Here is a 21,826-nt window from a genome sequence, read left to right on the forward strand (position 1 = left end):
ACATCATGGCTTGATGATCGGTGTGTAGGTCTGTGCCCGGGTTCCAAACTGAACCCCGCACCACTGAAGTGGAGCACGTGAACTTAACCACTCGGCCACAGGGCTGGCCCCCATGGGAGAGTTTTTAGTGAGATGACATCATCGATTTACATTTTAAAAGAGATCATGGTTTGCTTATTGTACAGTGAGTTTTTAAGGAAGTGTGTGGGGATCCAGTGAGGATTGCCTGGCACAGTGTTTGTGGTCAGGGCTGTCAGGAAGCTCAGGTCTGGCTCTTATGGTAACTGAGAGAGCCCAAATTGATAACCATGGGTTTGGGGTCCAAGTTCTGTGCTCTGAAGCCTTATCCTTGCTCTTGTCGACGAAAATAATCCATAACCAATCTATAAATGAAAATTTGGGTGAGTTTATTCTGAGCTTAAATTTTAGGATTATAACCCGAGAGAGTCTTTCCACAAAGGAACAGAGCACTCCAAAGAAGTGGGGTACACAGGGTGGTTATATACCCTCAAAGAGGGTGTTTCACATATGATTGAAATGTCCCTCCCACGATAGTCACAAGATTGCCCTGTGGGCACCGCACTTGATGGGCACAGCAGGTAGTGGTCTGCTATCTCGGAGGGCGTAGCAGGAGACAAATCCATTGTCTTGAGCTGGGTGGTCACAGGCAGGCGCCGCAAGCAATCAGTTCCTAGCCCAAAGAAAGGTGCTTAATCCTTAAAGAAATGCCAATGTTGGGAGGGGGAGAGAAGTTGCACCCGTACCTCAAGGGCCTTTGTTCTTGCCATAGGGAATCTCTAAAGCAGATATACAATGCATGCTCAACGGCCACGGTCAGGCTCTTTTGGAAAGACAAGGTCAGGCTGAATTAGGTTTACACAAAATGGCTTCCTCATATATTCCAATATATCCTATTACTTGCCATTTTTATTTGACACTCTTCATTCCTATTCTGAAGCTGCTTATCTGTCCTTGACAGAGTGGTTCTTACAAACCCACTGATAAATTTATTTGTAGAATGACTTTTGCTCTAGGTTTTTAAAAGTCAATATTTTGGGGGGAATACATCAGAATAGGACTGAAGATAATTTTAGAGCCAGAAGAAGCTTCAGGATAAACTGCAAGTTTTTGTTTAAATAATAAAATCATAGCATAGATCCGCTGAATATAGCGACTGAGGTGACACACATTGGGAGGATTGGCCTAGAGTCCCGGTCTCTTACCACCCAGCGCAGAGGATCTGGGGTGGGGACCATGCTAGCATGTTTAAGAAGCAAGAAGGCCCAGCATCACTGGAGCATCATGCGCAAGACGGGGAGAGGTGTGAGATGAGGTTAGTGACGAAGGCAGGGATGGCAGCTGTCAATAAAATTACAAGGACATTTGGGGATTACAAAGGAATACACAGTTTGATAAAAAGGCTTAAAAATGTAAGCAGATCTGTTGTAAAGGCAATACATTCAAAAACGTTTATTAGGAAGAAAAGCATACAGTTGGAATTCAATTGGAAATATCAATGTGAATAATATATTTTTCTTAGGTTTGTCATTAAAATGGTCTAGCAGCAATGCCACCCACATGCATGGGAATGATTTATAGTGTATCCTCCTACTGCCCAAATTTTTATCTCCAATACGTTAAAAATGAACTAGAGCTTCTTGGAAAGTAGCTGAAAGGACAAAAGATCGGCTTCAGCCGGTTCCCACTGGCCAATTTAGTCAAAGAATTCGCTGTCAGTTCGACAGAGTATTTCAAAAGGAGCATAAGTAATTCTGTTAGAGTAACTTGAGTACCGAGAATTAGCAGTAGGGAGGGGCAGCCCTGGAATGTTGGGGAGGAAAAGACCAGTTGGAGTTAATTAAGGAAGTAGTAGGAAGTTAGAGAAGGTAGACACAGTGCATTTGGATGGATGGGAAAATAAGTTTTCCTGTGAAAGGGCCAGAAAAATGGGATGGCAGCTACAGACATGAGGTCAGAGGGGAGATTTTGTTAGGATGGGAGATACTAAAACATCTGTACTGCTTCTATTACTTTTGTCTTAATTTTCTGAATCTGAGCTGCGGCTTTAATTAATTGCAAATGTTTTAATAACCGTGTCCTTGTTTTCTCAGTTAGTTTGAACTTCTGGTGAAAATGATGTCACGAGCTTTAAGCTTTTTGAGTACAGGGACGGAGTCTCCTTTACCATTTTATCCTCAACAGTGTGAGTACAGTATAGTCGGTGAAGGTTTTTGCAGTGAGTTAAAGATAAGCAGGAAAAAAAAAAATAGAGCTTGGCTGTAAAGCTGTTCTTAAGATTCATCTATTAGAACCAAGTCTTTATTTTTGGTATTCTCGATGATCAGACTGCATGTATGGGCCTAAGATGTGTCTGTGTCACACTGAATTTGGAAGAGGCACAGCGGCTTTATTTAGAAAAGTTACTGTGTATATGCAATATAGGAAAATTATTCCTCCAAAAGAGAGAGTTTGAATTCGAAGGCAAGAAAATTCAGCTTAAGAAAAGAAATCAAAGATCACAGCAATATACATTTGCAGTGAAAGCACCCAAAAACCAAATTGTTCTAGCAACAATTATGTAACTGTTCTTTGCTAATTTAAGGCAGAAAGTACATTTTTTATGTACTCTGAAGGCGTATTTTGGTATCTGAAGTTTTGGATGTTGGATGTACTGATGACTGAAAGTCGAGCTAGATTGAAGTGACCAGCAGTTTACTGGGCTGCTGCTTATCAATAGATACAGTTTTTGACAGCAAACTCTTAATGTTTGAGGATTAATGTAGCGTCGCCAAAGCCAAGTTTTAAAAAATCAGTTGGTAAAAATATAGGACTGGAATAATCTGTGAGATGATCCCCTGCTTTTAATCAAGACTGAATTTACATCAATCTGGACTAACTCGGCTCTAATATTTTTAGAGCTCTTTAGAGAATAAGGTTTGATGGCATTCTTAGCAATCATACGGGTGTATAAATAAACTTAATTTGGATCGGATTATTTGTAGTCAGGTTTTTAGAGTATGACTAAGGATTTTATTATTGTTTTCTCTCTAGCAGATACATAAAGATGTACTATAGTTAATTTGCTATATATAATTCCAATTTATTAATATATAATATGTAATAAACTTGGCTTGAGAACTGGTTTAAAAGATCAGTCTCTTAGTAGAAGATTTCCAGAATAAAACTCAATTATAGATTTAGGGTGTATTGATTAGTTCTGTGTATCAACTTGGCTAGGCTATGGTGGCCAGTTATTTGGTTAAACACCAGTCTAGATGTTGCTATGAAGGTATTTTTTAGATGTGATTAATATTTGAATTAATAGACTTTGAGTAAACCAAATTACCCTCCATAATGTTGGTGGGCCTAATCCAATCAGTTGAAGGCCTTAAGATAAAAGAGTGAGGTCCCCCAAAGAAGAGGGAATTCTGCCATTAGACTGCTTTTGGACCCAAGATTGCAAGATTGACTTCTCCCTGGGTCTCCAGCTTGCCAGTCTGCTCTGCACATTTCAGACTTGCCAGCCCCCACAACCATGTGAGCCAGTTCCTCAAAATACATCTCTCTTTCTGTGTCTCTATGCACATACACACCCCCCCCCGATGGTTCTGTTTCTCTGGAGAACTCTAATACACAGGGTTGGAAAACTCTACAGAGGGCCGGATAGTACATCTTTTAGGCTCTGTGGGCCATACTGTCTCTGTCACAGCTATCGAGCTCTGCCATTGTAGCACAAAAACAGCCGTGTAAATGAATGGGTGTGTCTGTGTTCCAATAAAACTTTATTTACAGAAACAAGTGTCTGGCTGTATTTGGACCACGGGCTGTAGTTTACTGACCCCTGGATTAAATGATTGCTTGATAATTTATGCAAAAGAGGTAAGAGGGGGATACTTTTTTTGAGGGGGGTATACATTTCTAAGGATGTTTATTCAAGCCAGGTTTGGATCAAGAAGCAGTTTGTCATCCTTTTGTATATTCAGGCTGATTACTTTGGCTAACAGTCTCTCTCTTCAGCTTTGGTTTTACCTGTTTTACTATTTTTTTTTACAAAATGGTTTTCTTTGTTTTTAAGTATGCATTTTTGGTGAGGAAGATTGGCCCTGAGCTAACATCTGTTGCCAATCCTCCTCTCTTTTTTTTTTTCTCCCCAAAGCCCCAGTACGTAGTTGTGTATCCTAGTTGTAGGTCATTCTAGTTCTCCTGTGTGGGGTGCCGCCACAGCATGGCTTGATGAGCGGTGTGTAGGTCCACACCCAGGATCTGAATCAGCGAACCCTGGGCCGCTGAAGCGGAGCACGCTAACGTAACCACTGGGCTACAGGGCTCGCCCCATGCCTGTTTTATTTTTACACAAGAATTTCTTAAACATACTACTACAATAAAAAGTGTTGCTCCTCTCAAATCAAAACTGATGACTGACCAATCAGCCTTTTCTCTAATGCCCCACTCTGTTTCTCAGAGGAATGATTAGTGAGGGAGGAAATAGAACTGGCAACCCGACTACCAGCCATGCAGTGTCTATGACTGTTCCAGATTCCAGGTTGTAATCCTTAAAGGACTTCATTTTCCTCTTGGCAAACAGGAACACCCTTGGTAACTCTGGTAATAATTTACCATTCTTGCTTTTTCTCTTCCTCTACGCTATCAGTGCCAAGAAAGTGCTGTGATTCCTTAAGATCTTTCAAGAAGTCAGACTCCTTGCTGCCTAGCTGTGCCACAATTAATCAGGGAAGAATTTTAAGTTCTGGAGGCATATTGGAATGTTAGAAATCTCTAAAGCAAAATATGATCATTATAGACTGTGGATCAGAAAGAAATTAAGCTAATCCATGATAAAATTAGGCAAATAATTTTTTTTGAGGAAGATTAGCCCTGAGCTACATCTGCTGCCAAGCCTCCTCTTTTATTTTATTTATTTTTTTGCTGAGGAAGATTGGCCCTGAACTAACATCCATGCCCATTTTCCTCTACTTTATATGTGGGACACTTGCCACAGCATGGCTTGATAAGCAGTGCATAGTTCTGCACCCAGGATCCAAACCTGCGAACCCCGGGCTGCTGAAGCGGAGCGTGTGAACTTAACCACTGCACCACCAGGCTGGCCCCTAGGCAAATAGTTTTTGAAATGAAAATTAAAATTGTGGCCCACGGCGTTACTATTGTATGCAATTGGATGGTCAACCAGATGTATGAATGGTAAATGTTTTAGTGTAATAACAGCACTGCTGTTGTTCCCAAGCGTCAGTTGCATCTAACTTCTTTGGGATGAATGTAAGATTTAGGCCTTGGGGGAAAAAAAAAGTAATTGCTTTTATTCGTTAAGTTAAACAGATGGTGTCACATCTAAAATAGATCTTCTCACTTTAAGAGAAGTTCTCACACGGACTGCCGCATCGAGAAGGAAGTTTTTATGTCTCATTATTACTCTATGCTAAGGATGAGTACCACTGTTTTTGTTTATACTAAGCAAGTTTCTGGAATGACATAGCTTTGTTAAAAGGCAAGATATGGAGATAGAAGTTATTTTTCAGCTTTTATTTTCACTTGCAAAGTCTATTTTCACATTCAAAATTTTGCATTTGTTTCTTTCAAAAGGCTGTACAAAAAAATTACTTTTCTGTTGTAATTTTTTTTCATATTTAGTCCCCTTTCCTGTATGTTATGTGGTACAGTTAGTATTAGCAAAGTTAAACATTGTATATTATAATTGTTTTTATATTCGAGAGGCTTACTGCGTGCCAGGAACTGTGTTAAGTGCATGACATAGATCACTTCTTTTCATTCTCGCCACAGCTCTAATGGTACAGCTACTGTCAGCATTACATTCATTTTGTGATGGAATAGGTGGAACAACTTCTCTGAACTCACAAGTGGCAGAGAGAGGATTGAGCTCTGCCTGTCTTGAGCCAGAGCATTTGCTCTTTAGTGCTGTCAGGCTTAGTAAGATCTTTTTCATTTTGATAAATTGAACTATAAAAAAGTAAAATACTAAGGAAGAACCAAAACTAAGAGAGAAAAACCCTACAAACTTATAAAATCTTCTGTCTTGCTTGAAGCCAGCATCTTCTTCCACCTTTTGCTTTTTAGAGGATCATGGACCGATGTGTCTTCTGCTCTCTCTCTTTATGAATGAGGTACAGGTATCGTCTTCACTTCTGAGAAATATACATACCAGCAGGGGAATACAGATAAGATTACTTTCGGTTTTGTAAATTACTAGCTGAGTTTCTACGGTTTGCTAGATGTGTAAAAGAAATGACTTCTTTCCTGAGTCTTTCAAGCCCACAAAAGAAAGAATTAACATTTCTCATAGGTCGGCTTTGGTATTCCACTTTCAAGTGATTCAAATTGTGTTTCCTTCTGTTTGTCTAAACCACTTTTTGATTCAGTCAACTTTTATGGGGCAGATGCTCTATGCCCGTTGTTGTGCTTTAATGAGGAACTAATTTTAATATGATCCAGTAGAGCCCAAAGTCATAACATTTTGTCACATGCGTGAAACTTTAAAATTGAAAATAAAAGGATTTCTGGGATAGAATTAATGAATGTCCTGTGTACTGTGACTGAGTAAAGCTCGTTTGCCTCCATTTTACTTTAATGAAAAACAGAAATAGAAGGCCGGCCTTGTGGCCTAGCAGTTAAGTACACAAGCTCTGCTTCACCGGCTCAGGATTCACTAGTTTGGGATCCCGGTGCGGACCTATGCACTGCATAACTATGCACCGCATATCAAGCCGTGCTGTGGCAGGCGTCCACATATAAAGTAGAGGAAGATGGGCACAGATGTTAGCTCAGGGCCAGTCTTCCTCAGCAAAGAGAGATGGATTGGCGGCAGATGTTAGCTCAGGGCTAATCTTCCTCAAAAGAAATTAAAAAAGAAATAACTATTAATTACCTGGTTTAGCTGGTTTTAAGAAAATGTGATAAAGAGGGCCATAAAACATTTGAAATTTCTATATGTGTACAGTTGGAGAATAAATATCAGCATAATTTTAAGTAGACCAAATTGAAATTCTGTGAAATAATAAAATTAAATAATACTGGATAAAACTCAAAATTTACATTACAACCCACTTGTTTTTGGAAGATCCATCATAAATATGTTCAGTATTGCTGTTTAATTCTCATATTGATATAAATAATCAAATTAGATTTGACTTACCATCTATATTTTTCCAAAAATGAACCTTTATTTTCCATAATATCTTTATGTACGTATATATATTAGAAACATATATGTGGCTAAATAGCAACCTTTTCTTAAACAGTCATTTATGAACAAAAGTATTTGCATTTGAAAATCACCTTGTATTTGGTGTGTTTTTATGAGAAAGGAAATGTTGAAATTGACAACTCTTCCACTGAATTGAAAATTACCAGATGAGTCGTTGACTCACTAATTAGGTAAACACGGTTAGAGAACATTAATTGCCTCAATATAAAGCAAAACCTAGTATATTATAGTTCATATATCTGTTAGTGAAATAGGTTAATTTGAAAGTTTTGATACTGGTATTTAATCAAAGATAAGTCATAAGGTTTTGTAGTATTTACTAAATCATTTGAAAATAGTTAAATACAACTTTATTTGCAACATATGTAACAGATGCAGGATTACTATCCAGAAGATATAAAAATCCTCTCAATAAGTAAAGGAGAAGTAGACAACAGGAAAGTGATAATTCACTCAGAAGAGATAGGAAAAACCAATCATTTTTTAAATAATGCTAAACTTCACTAGTAATCGGGAAAATAAATACTAAAACAATAATTTTTGTTTTGGGCTAAAATAGTAACAAAAGTTAAAGACTTATTTTACATTTATAGGACATTGAACAGGCTCCTAATGTTGTGGGAGTGTAATTGATACAGTGTTTTTGGACTTTCATATTTTACTCTGTAAACGTTATTGGAATTGTTTACCATAAGCATGCATCCATATATAACTTGTTGAATTGAGAAAAAAATAGAGGATCTGTGGATTTTGAAGTAGAGTTATGGAAAAAAAAAAACTTTGAAGGGCAAAAATAGCTTTAAAAAACATGTCTTTGAAAGCACATCCAGCCATTACGGGGTCCAGGTCAAAAAGATTGTCAGCTCATCCTAAGTGTACTTTTTCTTTTTTCAATGTCATTTTGTTTGACTATTTTCAATTCTGACAGCTAGAGTCATGGGTTAATAACAAATACATTTTCTTTAAATCACCAGCACCCCTGGAATGGTCGTTAAGGGTCTTTTATACGTAAATGCACAAATGGAGTAAATTGCTTTTCCATGTCCTTAGATTAGCTGAATGACTGGACATTTTGATCCAAGGAAGACTTGTATGTAGTCAATGCCTTAGCACTTTTGAAGACAGGGAAGTCAGTGCCTGGAGAGAAATGCGTAAAATGGGAGCAACAGGGTCAGATGTAAAAGACAAGCTTGCCTCACGTCCTTCCTATGCCCTCAGACTGACCACTTCAGAGCTTCTGTGTGAGTGAACTCTGACTCTCTAGCCTCTGATTTACAGGCCCACTCGTGGAACAGGCCTTTTGTAAGTCAAAGATTGTCTGTGATTGCCTTTCCATTCTGGGGGTCAGGAATGTGGAAGGAAATTAAGAGCCCAGGAAACGTTTAAAGGAGCCACATCAAGGTTGATGAGATCTGGGAATCACGTATTATTTGGGCTAAAAGAGAACATTTAAGGGGGGGAAACAATAACTTCAAATATGTGAAGGTCTGTCATTCAGATTTTCTGTTTACTGCTACAGATTGGAAGCCCAGATACCATAGGCGGAAGCGCAAAGAGGCTGATTTCAGCACACTGTAATCTTACAGTCATTCTTAGAGCAATCCGGTAATGCAATGGGCTGCTCTCCAGAACTGTGGGCTCCTGCCGGCTCTAGAAACGCCTAAACTGACAGTCATTAGCTCTCTTGGGAAGAGGTTAGTGGATCAGGTAATCTTAAAAATCTCTCACAACATTACTCTCTGATTCCGGTGCTTCTTAAGGCAGTGAAAGTGTATTCCAGGACTAAGGCCTGGAACACGACACCTCTTTGAAAAGCCGAATAGGAACAAAAATATGTAAATAAACAAAGTCAAATCTTCCTTGCTACAACTGAGAAAGGGCAAAACTTCCAAAAGTGTTTACTACAAATGGAGGAAGAGCAAATGGGAAACACAACAAGTAAACAATACAAAACGTAAGAAAACTGCCGAGGTGACTAACTACAATTTCTTGTCGCAGCTTGTTTTTAGCTCTGTGGTCCCTGTTCTAATCTACCTGCCACCTTGGGACGTTTACAACAGCCCCTAAGAGATGCAAGTTTCTCAGGCACGCTGTGCGTAGGGAGCAGTTAGTCATTGGGCACAAGAATTTGTCCTTATAAAACCTTGAAAAGAAGCGTGTGTGCCGTGGACACATTTTTTTTCTTTCTGGAATGCTAACTAGATGGTTGCCAGGTTTTAAAGAGCAATAGTGTCTCTGGAAACGTGGTGACCTGGAGAACATTGCTTTTATCTGAACTCTGTCTTTGGAAGAAAAACCGAGAAGCCAGCTGAGTCAGGAGTAAGACCCACAAGGGGGCATGCTTGAGGGTCTTTGTTTTCTGCGTGGGAGCCAGGGCTCAAGGGCCCACAGAGGCAGGCGTGTCTGAATGCGGCCACCAGTCTGCCTTCTCGACCCTCTCTCCCGCAGTGCTCACCTCTCCTCTAAAGAAAGTTGAACAAATATTTACAGAACGTTGGTTTGAAGGGGAGCCAAATTATTAACCTACTCAGGTACCCTAGGTCTCTGACAGGCCCTATGTTTGCCATAAGCTTCCTATAACCTATAACCTAACTCTTTTTTCTGTTTATTTCTGTAGTGTCCATGGAAGACATTGGAGAACAAGGTGAGATATGTTATTTTATTATTTTAGATATAAAATTTAAAAAATAGTTTGAAAAACAAATAGCATTCAGATTTGGTTGGAATGAAGAAATTATACTTTGAGGATATGGAGATAAGATGGGGTTAAAGGCACCTCATTCTCTTAGTCCCTGGACTGAATTCTGACAGACGCTTGGCAGAGAACTCTACCCTAAATGGAGGTCGTGGTGCCAAGTTCCTTGTGGCTTTGAGATATGGGAATATCAACAATTTCCTGTGTCAGCTCAGAGTATTACCTCATATCTGAGTTGCCTACATAATTCATGAAAAATATCATTGCTCTAGTCATCTCACACTGATTTAAGTGTCTGATTGAATAATTTCATTTTTTAATGATTCTATAAATATGAGTATCATCATTCTTTAAAAATGTTTAGAATTCCTATTAAAGTTTTAAAATACCAAACATGCTATATTTCAAATTAGCGTATTTTATTCAACTCTCTCGTACAGAATTAAGTTATATATTAATGTATTATCCAGGATTAATCATTATCATTGTGTACAAAATTGATATGGTTTATTTGCATAGAACTTCAAGACTGAAACACAACACAGAGTGTGTTTATATCCATTATCTGAAAAAAGTGTTCAGAATGCTTTTCTTAACAACTGTCTCATGAGATAAATAAGACCCTTGAACTCCTGTTGGAGGAAGTCTCCCTTTGTCCAAATGGTCTCTGTTTAAGTATGTTGTCATTAAAACAGTGAGGGCCACCAAATTTGATTAGAACCCGAGCAAATAAGCAAACAGAAATAGGAAGTGCTTTGGCTATTCTTTGTCAGTAAAGCAAGGTTCTTTTTTTTTTTTTTTGAGGAAGGTTAGCCCTGAGCTAGCATCTGCCACCAATCCTCCTCTCCTCTTTTTTGCTGAGGAAGACTGGCCCTGAGCTAACACCCATACCCATCTTCCTCCACTTTATGTGTGGGACGCCTGTCACAACATGGCTTGACAAGCAGTGCATAGGTCCGCACCCAGGATCTGAACCGGCGAACCCTGGGCTGCCAAAGCAGAACGTGCGAACCTAACCACTGTGCCACCAGGCCAGCCCCTAAAGCAAAGTTCTTAAAGCCTGACTGCTGTAACATTTGTTTAATGGTGTGTTTATTATTTAAGTTCATTGGCGTAACTGCCTTATTTTGACTATTTAGGAAAGGTCCCTTTTGGCCATTTTGCCAATAGACGGGCTTGACTACAGATGGAGGTTCTAATCATGGGCATAATTATGCATGGAATATTTATGCATTATTACAGTTTTTTTAAAAACTCCTGGTTTTAGGTATAAAAACTTATTATTTGAGTTGTGCTTATTCCAGTGTGATATAAATGAACTTATTTACAATAATAAAAATTCAAAATAAAATGTATTTATTATAATTGGTAATTTTGTTATGTTAGAACAGGCAGATCTTTTGTAAATACCATGATTTTAGTATGGATTTGCATATTACAATGCTAATTATGTTTCTCTCATTGTAGTTGTGTGCCTGATCGCTTATCATCTACTTTTTGCAATGTTTGTGTGGTCCTATTGGAAAACTATCTTTACATTACCAATGAATCCTTCAAAAGAAGTAAGTTAAAATGCTAGTAAAGTTATTCTAAAGATGGAAATCAATAATACTGATGTCTGAAGAATGAACTTTGTCTTTTTATTAATGTTGAAACTGAGTGTAGTGATTTTCTTTTTTATTAATATGTGTATTAGTAAATACTTGAATTTTCATTTGGCAAATATTATTTTTGCACTGGCAGAGCATTATATTTCCAATATTAAATCTGTTATGTGTTCCATTTCTACTTTAGAGTCAGACATTAGGATGGGTAGAACTGAAGGTAGACATGCTTCTATTATAATTATCATACTAGTGGTATATTAGTTGGCTGTCAACCACCAGAAACAACAACAACATCAACAATGTAACGATTTAATAGTTTTCTCTACATTCAAAATCTGTAGCTAGTCCATAGCTGCACAGGACCCAGGCTCTTTCTATCTTGTTGCTCTGACATGTATAGCCTCCATGCCCAGCGTCAACCCTCTTGTCTTAAGATGGCTGCTCCAGTTCTAGCCATCGTGTCTACATTCCAGCCAGCAGGCCAGAGAAAGTAGGAAAGAGTAGTAGAAGTAAATGTTCTTCCTTTTAAGGACACTTTCTGGAAGTTGCTGATGTCATTTCCACTTAAATTTAGAACTTAGATATAAGACCACAATTACTTGCACAGATGGCTGGGAGTGTAGTCTTTATTCTCAGTCGCCATATTAAGCATGTTAGAAGAAGGAAAGCCTGGATATTGGGGGACAACTAGCTGTCTTAGCTACATAATGCTTTAAGTAGTGTGATATGATCAAATTTCATTTTGAATAGATCATTCTGGCTAACTCTTTGTTTCTGGGTCTTTCACCCTGATTAAGTGTCCTTAGAGCAAAGGACTGCATCTTACTCATTTTTGTATCCTTGGCACTTAGTCCAATACATGTTTGTTGAATAGAAAGAAACTTTGCTCCAGTAACAATAGTGTCATTTTAATAGGCCAAGTGAAAAAAAAAGATCTAGATGTCACTGTGAATTGTTTCCTGAAATAATCTGTTTGAAATGCCCCAGGGTCAAAAATGCCAATAAATATGTATATGACCTGGGAAAGGATATTAAAAACAAAACCACAGGTACTTGCACAGAATTAATGGTATGCTTGGCCTAGAAAGCGTTAGATATAGCCTTTTTTTTCTTCTATATCTACTGATTTTTCTTTCCTACCTCTTTTTTCCTCCCTCCTATCATATTTGCTGCATTTCTATCATCTCTCTTACCCCCATCCTGGCCTTAGTTGTAGGTTTGAAGGAAAACGCTGACTTCTGTCCTAGATGATCTCTTCCACTCTGGTAGTTTATCATGACCTCTGTCTTGACAATTTCCAAATCTATTTGTAGCTCTGACCTCTCCCATGAATTTCAAACTTACTTATCTCCCTGCCAAACATAGTTCCTTGATCAGTCCACTGACACCTCAAATACAGCACATCAAAAACCGAAGTCACCACCTCTCCTCCCCCAAACCATGACTCATCTGTTTCTTACACCAGTTGATGGGGCTTTGTCCAGCTTGGTAGCCAAGCTTGAGTCCTCCCGCTTCCTTGCCCCTCCCCCAACACCCAAATCCTGCTGATGTTTTCACTTCCTAATTTTTCCTCCTTAGGTCCAACCCCTTTTTCTTTTTTATCATTGCCCTAATTAAGAGTCTCAATCATCTCTTTCATCTGAGACGTTGCATTCTTCTCCTACACGGTGTCCCTGTTTGCAGACTTGCCTGCATTCCCTTCCCAGAACTCTATAAAAATTCCTCCTCCACCCTGAAGCTGGAATGATTCATCCAAAAACAAATTTAACCCTTTCACTCTACTGCTTGTATCTGTTGAGTGATTCCACGTGTCCCACAGGGTGAAGTCCGGTCTCCCTGGTCTGGCAACAATGACTCATCTAAATTTCTGACTTCCTCTTTATACTTGGGTAGCTCTTAGATGCATGTAGTTTCCTGTATACACCATGCCATTATTTTCTTTCCAGAATATTCTTATCTCCTTTCTCATCCGAATAACTCTATTTTTATTCATAGTGGCAACTCCTTCTTGGTCTTCTTTGCTGGTTCTTCAGTATATCCTGAGCCTCTAAAGCATTGGATTGTCCCAGAGCTCAATCTTTGGAACTCTTCTCTTATTTATCTACATTATGACTTTATATATTGTCTCATTGCTACAGCTCTCAAATTAATATCATTAGCCAGGTCCTCTCTCCTGAACTCCAAACTCATTCCCAGTTACCTATTTGGCATCCAGTAGGATTTTCAAATTCAACATACCTGAAAGCAAACTTCTGATTTGCCATCCACTCCCTGAATCCTCCTATGCCTAAAGTTTTCCCTTCTCAATAATGGCAACTCCATTCTTCCAGTTGTTCAGGTCAAAAACCTTGGAGTCATCCTTGGCTACTCTTTTTCTCCAAAGCCCTACATCTAGTCAGTCAGCAAATTGTGTAAGCCATAACCTCAGAGTACCCACAGTGTGAGCCATACCTTCAGAGTACCCATGGTGTGAGCCATACCTTCAGAGTACCCATGGTGTGAGCTCATACCCTCAGAGCACCCATGGTATGAGCCATACCCTCAGAGTACCCACAGTGTGAGCTATACCCTCAGAGTACCCATGGTGTGAGCTCATACCCTCAGAGTACCCATGGTGTGAGCTCATGCCCTCAGAGTACCCATGGTGTAAGCCATACCCTCAGAGTACCCATGGTGTGAGCTCATGCCCTCAGAGTACCTACGGTGTAAGCCATACCCTCAGAGTACCCGTGGTGTGAGCTCATGCCCCTCCACGCCTTCCACCCTCATCCAAACCACCCGTATCTCTCGCTTGTATATTTCCAGTTCCCGTTTGACAGGTTTCCTTGCTTTCGTACTTCCCCTCTTCTGTATATTTTCAACGCAGTATCCAGAGTAAACCTTTCAAAACACTAAACAGATCATAGCACTCTTCTGCTTGGAACTTTCCTATAATATCTGAGCTCACTTAGAGTAAAAACCTAATTCCCTACTACAGGCTAAAACACTGCACATGGCCTGGCCCCACAGCACCTCTCTGTCCCTCATTAATGCTCTTTTAATCACATTGGTTTCCTTGCTGTTCTGTTAACATGCTAACCATGGTCCTCCTTCAGGGGCCTTGAAACCTGCAACTTCCCCTTGACCTGGAACTCTCTTCCTGCAGATAACTGCGTGGCCAGGTCCCTCATTTTCCTCCTGTCTCCAAATCTCTGCTCAAGTGGGACCTTATCTTGGAGACCTTCCATAATGACTCTGTATAACATAGCAAAACCCTCTCCCTGGCGTTCCCTATAAACCTTACTTTGCTGGATTTTTCTCCAGAGCATATAATTTTATAATTCATTGCATTTTCATTTTTTATACCTTTGCTGGAATGTAAGCTCTACAGTGGCATGCACTTTATCTGTTCTGTTCACTAATCCATCTCCACTACCTAGAGCAGTCTCTGACCCATACAAGGTACTCAGTACATGTTTGTTGAATGACTGAATGTGGGGAAGAGGTTATATGTACAGATGCAGGTTTGTATGTATAACTTTGGCAGGAAGTTGAAGTGACTTCTGATTTCTCCCTAAAGTTATATGTGAGATCATCAGCTAATAATGAGGGAGGCGGCTTGTTGGAGCTTTGGGGGAGCAGAGAAGGTTTGAAATAGTGGTTGGAGAGAGTGGAAAAGTGAAATGATACAGAACACAGAAGAAATAACACAGTATTGTGGCAGCAGTCGAGATTCATAACAGTGAATTGACAGCTGTGCCTGGCTGTGTTGGATGATTTTTCTACAAAAGATACATACCTTATTCGATTTCTACAACTGTGTGACAAATATTATTTATTACCATTTTACAAATGGAGCAGTAGGCTCTGAACATTTGTTAATTATCCTAAGGCATCTAGTGTTAGTGTCTAGTAGAGCTAACATTCAAACCAAAGTTGTTTTGACCATCAAGGCTACACTCTTGTCACTACCCCACACTCCAGCATGGAGAGTGGACACCACGTGGGTGGATGTGCCCAGGACATCAATTGGAGCATGGAGAAAAGATAGCACAACTTCTGTTTCTCTATTATTCTTTTAATGTTTCTCTTTTTTAACATTTCATACATAAGGTCCATAATATATTAGCTAACAGTATATTTATAAACAAATAAATATGCATATATTGGCAGTGCAGCCTCAAATTATTTTTCACTGCCAGGGGTACATGATCAAAAGAGTCTGAAGACCATTATTGTGAAAGAAAGAGCCCTTGATTGCTGGTTAAGAATTTTAAGGTCATTCCATTTGTAAAATGCAAGATCTTGGGCTAATCTTCTAATTAATCAGCTTCTAATTAATCTAATTAATTTACAAGTAATCCCTTACTTATAAAATGAGGCTCCTTAAATTGACAATAATGTGTTCTCAAGTGCTAAAGATCTTTGGAAAATGGGACTAAAAAAGTAGGAGAGGAGATAATATAAGAAAGCAATGTTAATATTTTCTTGTCACTATTGAGAGAATATAAGAATTCTGGAACATATGAATTAAAATTTACCTTTTTCATAGCAAGTTGTTAAGTAGATACTATTTTCTCAATTTGTAAGTTTTTCTCTCAACATGAAAGTAATATTACCATACTAAATTATATTTTGAAAATGGAGTCTAGGCAAAAAGAAAAAGAAAAAAGAAAGACTATGCCACCACACTAATTCAGCCAGTTTACATTCTGAATTTCTTTCTTGTTGTTTTTCCTAGTTGTATCCAGAGTGCACAAATTCCAATTTTTTTTCATGTGATAGCCCATCATTGGTTTATCGTAATCTTTAATAATGGCATGATATTCTTACTGAAACGTGTAAACCTTAGTCATATCCCAACTTTTCATATTATAAATAATAATATTAACCTGTTTGTACATAGAACTGTAACTTTATTTTTTTTATTTTTTATTTTTTTAAGATTTTATTTTTTCATTTTTCTCCCCAAAGCGCCCCGGTACATAGTTGTGTATTCTTCGTTGTGGGTCCTTCTAGTTGTGGCATGTGGGACGCTGCCTCAGCGTGGTTTGATGAGCAGTGCCATGTCCGCGCCCAGGATTCGAACTAACGAAACACTGGGCCGCCTGCAGCGGAGAGCGCGAACTTAACCACTCGGCCACGGGGCCAGCCCCTGTAACTTTATTTTGGATGATTTCCTTAATATAAATTCTCAGAAGTAGAATTACGAGATCAAAGAAATTTAAGTCACTTGCCAAACTGTTTCCCAAAAGGACTGTAGCAATTTGCAATGCCACCGATTTCATCAGACTCTTGACATTGCATCTTGTTATTACGAAAATGGTTGCCAATTTAATAAGCAAAAAAAGTTCTATGTTTTAAGTTGTACATTTTAGATACTGTGAGATTATATGTTTATTTTTGTCCTAAGTGGAAAACAACTAGCAAAAAAGGAAATACAGTTCTTTGAGTTTTCTGTTTATTTGCCATTAGATTTTAGGTTTTTTTCCTTAATTTGTATCCTCTTAAAATTATACTCTCCTTTAATCTGAAAACTTAGATTTGAGCCCAGATCTTGGCTTCTAACACCATTCTCCAGCAAAAGGAAGGAGAAATGGCTTTCCTTGGAGAAATGTCTGTTTTTCTAGAACTCGGGCAGGAAATATTCAAGATGAGCCTGGAGCACTTGCAGTGCCAGAAAGTAAGGAATCGCTCCTCTTCCAAAAATAAATAAAGTATATTGATGGTAATATGTTGAAGGACCCAGGAGCCAACTGAGGACTCCCGGTGACCAAAGCTGGAAAAATTCGAGCAACAAAGTAAATAAAATAGTGTTAGATTATAACCCAAAGTATCAAATAAATATCTATAAATCTACTGATATAAATAAATGATTGAATGAGTAAATAAATGGAGAGAGGGAAAAATCTCTTTTATAGAAAAATAATTTATGCAAATACTCTGCCTTCAAAGAGGGGAAGAATAAATTGTCACTTCTTAAATGTGGGCTTCATATGCTAAATCCCTTCTGAAGAGTACAGGATGGAAATGGGGAAATAATGAGTAATTTTGCAGTGGAGAAACCTGACAAAACTCCCTTAACCAGCTGCTCGAGGTCCACATAAACGGATGTCATGTTGATGGTACCTTCCCTTGATATGACGTGATGAGAACGGCACTTTATCTCTGTGGTCTTCCTCCTCAAAACCCGTAACCCCAGTCTAATCTTGAGAAAAATATCAGACAGATTCCAGTAGAGAAGCATCCTACAAAATACTTGAACAGCACTGCTCAAAATTGTCAAGGTCAACCAAAAAAAGGAAAATCTGAGAAACTCTCACAGCCAAGAGGAACTCAAGGAGAGATGACAAATAAACGTACTGGGGGGTCCTGAATGGGATCCTGGAACAGAAAAAGATACTCAGTCAAAACTATGGAAATCTAAATAAACTATAGGCTTTAGTTAATAATAATGTATCATATTGATTCATTCATTTTGCTAAGTGTGCCATACTAAAATAGGATGTTAATAATGTGAGGAACTCGGTGAGAGGGTATGTGGAAACTTGTACTAATTTTCTCGATTTCTCTATAAATCTGAAGTGTTCTAAAAATAAAAAACTATTTAAACAAAAAGAAAACAGGATGTGTCAGCCGGCCAAGGACTGCCACACTCTCGAGGTTGGTGGCAGGTCAGGTATGTTATCTTTTCCACCCTAGGCAATTTTCCATTCCTTCAGATCTCTACAAATGTCATCTTTCTTAAAATCTGTGACATGCCTTTGTACATAAAAGTGTTCTGAGGGAGGAGACTGTATATTTGGTTCATTTCCTGGTAGAAGTAGATTTTTTTGACATTCATATTATACAAGTAACAATTCTATCAACCTGTATTGGGTTTATTTGGACCTGATGCAACTAATACTTGGATAGAATTCTACAATTAGTAAAACATTTTTACATACTATTCCTTTTGAGTCTCACAAACATCTGAGAAAGTGGATATTGTTATAATCATTCCCTCTTTCACAGGCATAAAAAATGATCCATGAAGTTAAGAGACTTGCCCAGATTTCAAACTCTCTTACCTCTCTGAATATATATGCTATATGCCATTAATATTTTATAGATACTTTTTTCTAGGTATAGTGGACCAATATGTTATCATTTCTTTGAAAATACTGATTAAAGTTTAAATTTATTCCACAGTTCCATCTCTCTTATGCAGAGAAAGAATTGTTGGAGCGAGAGCCAAGAGGAGAAGCCCATCAGGAAGTTCTTAGGCGAGCAGCCAAAGATCTTCCCATCTATACCAGGACCATGTCTGGAGGTAGATGTCGATAATGAGTGCTTTAGTACAATAGGTTGTGGTGACTGTTAGAAAGCAGATTTATATTCTTGAAACTACCAAACACTCATTGAGACACAGTGTGTAATAGCTTGAATTACTTTGAAATCTGTACTGTATAATTCCATAAAACAGAATGGAAACATGAATAACACTGTGGCACAGCAATGTCAACCAAATCAGAACTGAGTTAACTTCTGTTCTGCCTGCTTAGTTGTGACTCAGTAGAGATGTTAGAATTGCTGAAATCTTGATTTATAGTTGTAGTCTTTTTTTTTTTTTGCTGAGGAAGATTTGCCCTGAGCTAACATCTATGAGAGTCTTCCTCTATTTTGTATGTGGATCGCCACCACAGTATGGCCACCAATGAGTGGTGTAGGTCCCCACCTGGGAACCAAACCTGGGCTGCCAAAGTGAAGCATGCCAAACTTAACCACTAGACCACGGGGCCAGCCCTTGTATTCATTTTTAAAGTTTAAACTATAGAGCCAGCCCTGATGGCCTAGTGGTTCAAGCTCAGCGTGCTCTGCTTCAGTGGCCTTGGTTCTGTTTTCAAGGCGTGGAAATATACCACTCGTCTGTCAACAGCCATGCTGTGGCAGCAGCTCATATAAAGAACCAGAAGAACTTAAGACTACACACAACTATGTACTGGGGCTTGCAGGGGGAAAAAAGGAAGAAAAAAGGAGGAAGATTGACAGATGTTAGCTTAGGACAAAACTTCCCCTGCAGAAAATAAATAAATAAAGTTTTAATTATATACCTTCCTATTCTTATTTAATTTAAAGGAGCAAAATCTACAATGAACATAACATTGATAATTTTACATAAATTTATTTTTTATTTTTTTATTTTATTTATTTATTTTTTTGAGGAAGATTAGCCCTGAGCTAACTGCTGCCAATCCTCCTCTTTTTGTTGAGGAAGACTGGCCCTAAGCTAACATCCATGCCATCTTCCTCTACTTTATATGTGGGACGCCTACCATAGCGTGGCTTTTGCCAAGCAGTGCCATGTCCACACCCAGGATCCCAACCGGCGAACCCTGGGCCACCAAAGTGGAACGTGCAAACTTAACCACTGCGCCTCCAGGCCGGCCGTTACATAAATTTAAAACAAATTATATAAATTACATAAAACTTAATTTAGGTATTGTTGCAATTTCTTTATCTTTAAAATTTATGCTAATATTTTTGCAAATGCAACTAAATTAATAAAACTATTTTACCTGAGTCAGATTTTTTAGCTAATTTAACAGCTATCTAATTAAAGAATTGTCTTAAAAACTGGCACACATGGGCTATTGATTACTTACTCACCAAGACTCACCCAGAAATTTTGTGACTTTAGACCTGTCTGGCCACTAACCCCATGTGACTGTTGAGCACTTAAAACGTGGCTGGTCCAAACTGAGATGCGCTTTAAGTGTAAAATATACAACTTGCAAAGACTTGGTACGAAAAAAAGAATATATATCTCATTAATATTTTTATATTGCTTGTATTTGTTTCTAACACATTTAGAATCATAATTGAATCAAACTCTGCCTCTCACACAATTTTTTCGTGTTTGTTTTCCCCGTTTCTCAATGAGCAAGTAGTAATTTCTGCTTTAATGTTATGCCACTGCTTCTATCCCGCAAAGCCAGAGATGGGCTTGTGAGTGTTTGTGTATATTTCCCCTATATAAACCTAAATGAGCACTGAGGAAATTTAAGCCCCCTAAACGTAAATGACTCCTGAGTCTCCAAAGCCGGTTAATGATGGCAGAAGATGCAAAAACCTCATCTCCTCCTTCCGAGTGCAGTGTTTTCCCACCATACCCCTTGATACACCGAATGATGAGAAAGGGGGAAGCATAAGTCCTACCAGAACAAAGTATTCATGTTCATTAATAATAACCGCTACACTTTGTATTTATAAGTCATCTCCTTGTGTAGTTTATATAACGTTAAGACTGACCTCTCTTGTTCCTCTCAGGTATTGTATGCCTGTTTCCTGAGATGAACTTAGGACTTCAAATATTTGTGACAGTCTGGAATAGAATCTGGATTTCTTAATATGATCTTTATTTATACTTTCAGTGCAAAAATTCTGCATGCCTGCTAAAATCAGTATTAACTAACTAGAGGAATTGACTAAATTAAATTCCACAAAGTGTAATAAATGGATTATAATGCTGGTGTGATTGATCCCCTTCTGGAATGTGTAGAATGTAACGATGAGCACAATGCAGAAAAACGTTCAGTGGAGCAGCCACAGTAGCACGAAGGCAGGAACGGGAGGGGGTCCTTCTCACCCCCCCCCCCCCCAGCCACACCCTTCTAAGACGCCATGTTCTGTGGATAACTTCCTTCCTCACTCTGGGAAAGTCTGTGGACTGAAGCAACTAAAAGGTTCAGTTGATGTTCACACACTTAGAGAGAATTGAAGAAAGTGAGTGGTAATATACATTGGGATTTTAGCATCCATTCTGAATCCACCGTACCTCTCCAAACCCGAAAGAGAAAAATGCCAGCTGGCTGGGTTAACCGGACTGCTGTGCAGAGAGCAAATTCAACCGTGTACAGACTTGGGCGTGGGGTGTGGGAAGGCAGGGAGTTAAGCCTGTTCATCTCGTTTCTGTTTCTCCTGTGCTTTCTTCTGATCCAGCCATCTTCCGCTTTCTTACAGGGCTCTCTGAACTTTATTGTGTTATTACTTGTTTTTATTTTTATTAATTAGGACTATTTACGTTTTTAGCTCTCTCTTGCCCTCCATCCTTTCCTACAAAAAAATTTTTGTCGATTTTGACCAGGAAGATAACAGTTAGAGGTGATGTAATTAGCTTATCGTTTTGCACACAGATGTTGATATTGTTTTCTTTTCAACACTTGCCAGAAAGGTTTTAAATTACGTGAGTAATATATGAATAAATTCTCAAAAAATTCAAGCACGACAGCTAAAATAAAATTCCCCCTCAACTGTTAGGAGTTTTTA

General features: G+C 38.6%; 1 protein-coding gene across 2 annotated transcripts in view; it reads left to right on the plus strand.

The window, feature by feature from the left end:
* Positions 1-21,826, plus strand: part of ZDHHC2 (zinc finger DHHC-type palmitoyltransferase 2) — a 65,573-nt gene that overhangs the window by 17,193 nt on the left and 26,554 nt on the right. Inside the window, exons 1-4 of one of the 2 annotated variants that reach the window (XM_046648683.1) lie at positions 9,594-9,768; positions 9,855-9,881; positions 11,400-11,494; positions 18,710-18,830. In XM_046648683.1, the coding sequence (XP_046504639.1) occupies positions 9,860-9,881; positions 11,400-11,494; positions 18,710-18,830 (238 nt within the window). In that variant the 5' untranslated portion in view covers positions 9,594-9,768; positions 9,855-9,859. Of the gene's footprint in view, positions 1-9,593; positions 9,769-9,854; positions 9,882-11,399; positions 11,495-18,709; positions 18,831-21,826 lie in introns of those variants that run through there. The other variant, XM_046648682.1, reaches the window with a different exon arrangement.

This window comes from Equus quagga, chromosome 22, assembly GCF_021613505.1.
Source record: "Equus quagga isolate Etosha38 chromosome 22, UCLA_HA_Equagga_1.0, whole genome shotgun sequence".
Lineage (NCBI taxonomy): Eukaryota > Metazoa > Chordata > Mammalia > Perissodactyla > Equidae > Equus > Equus quagga.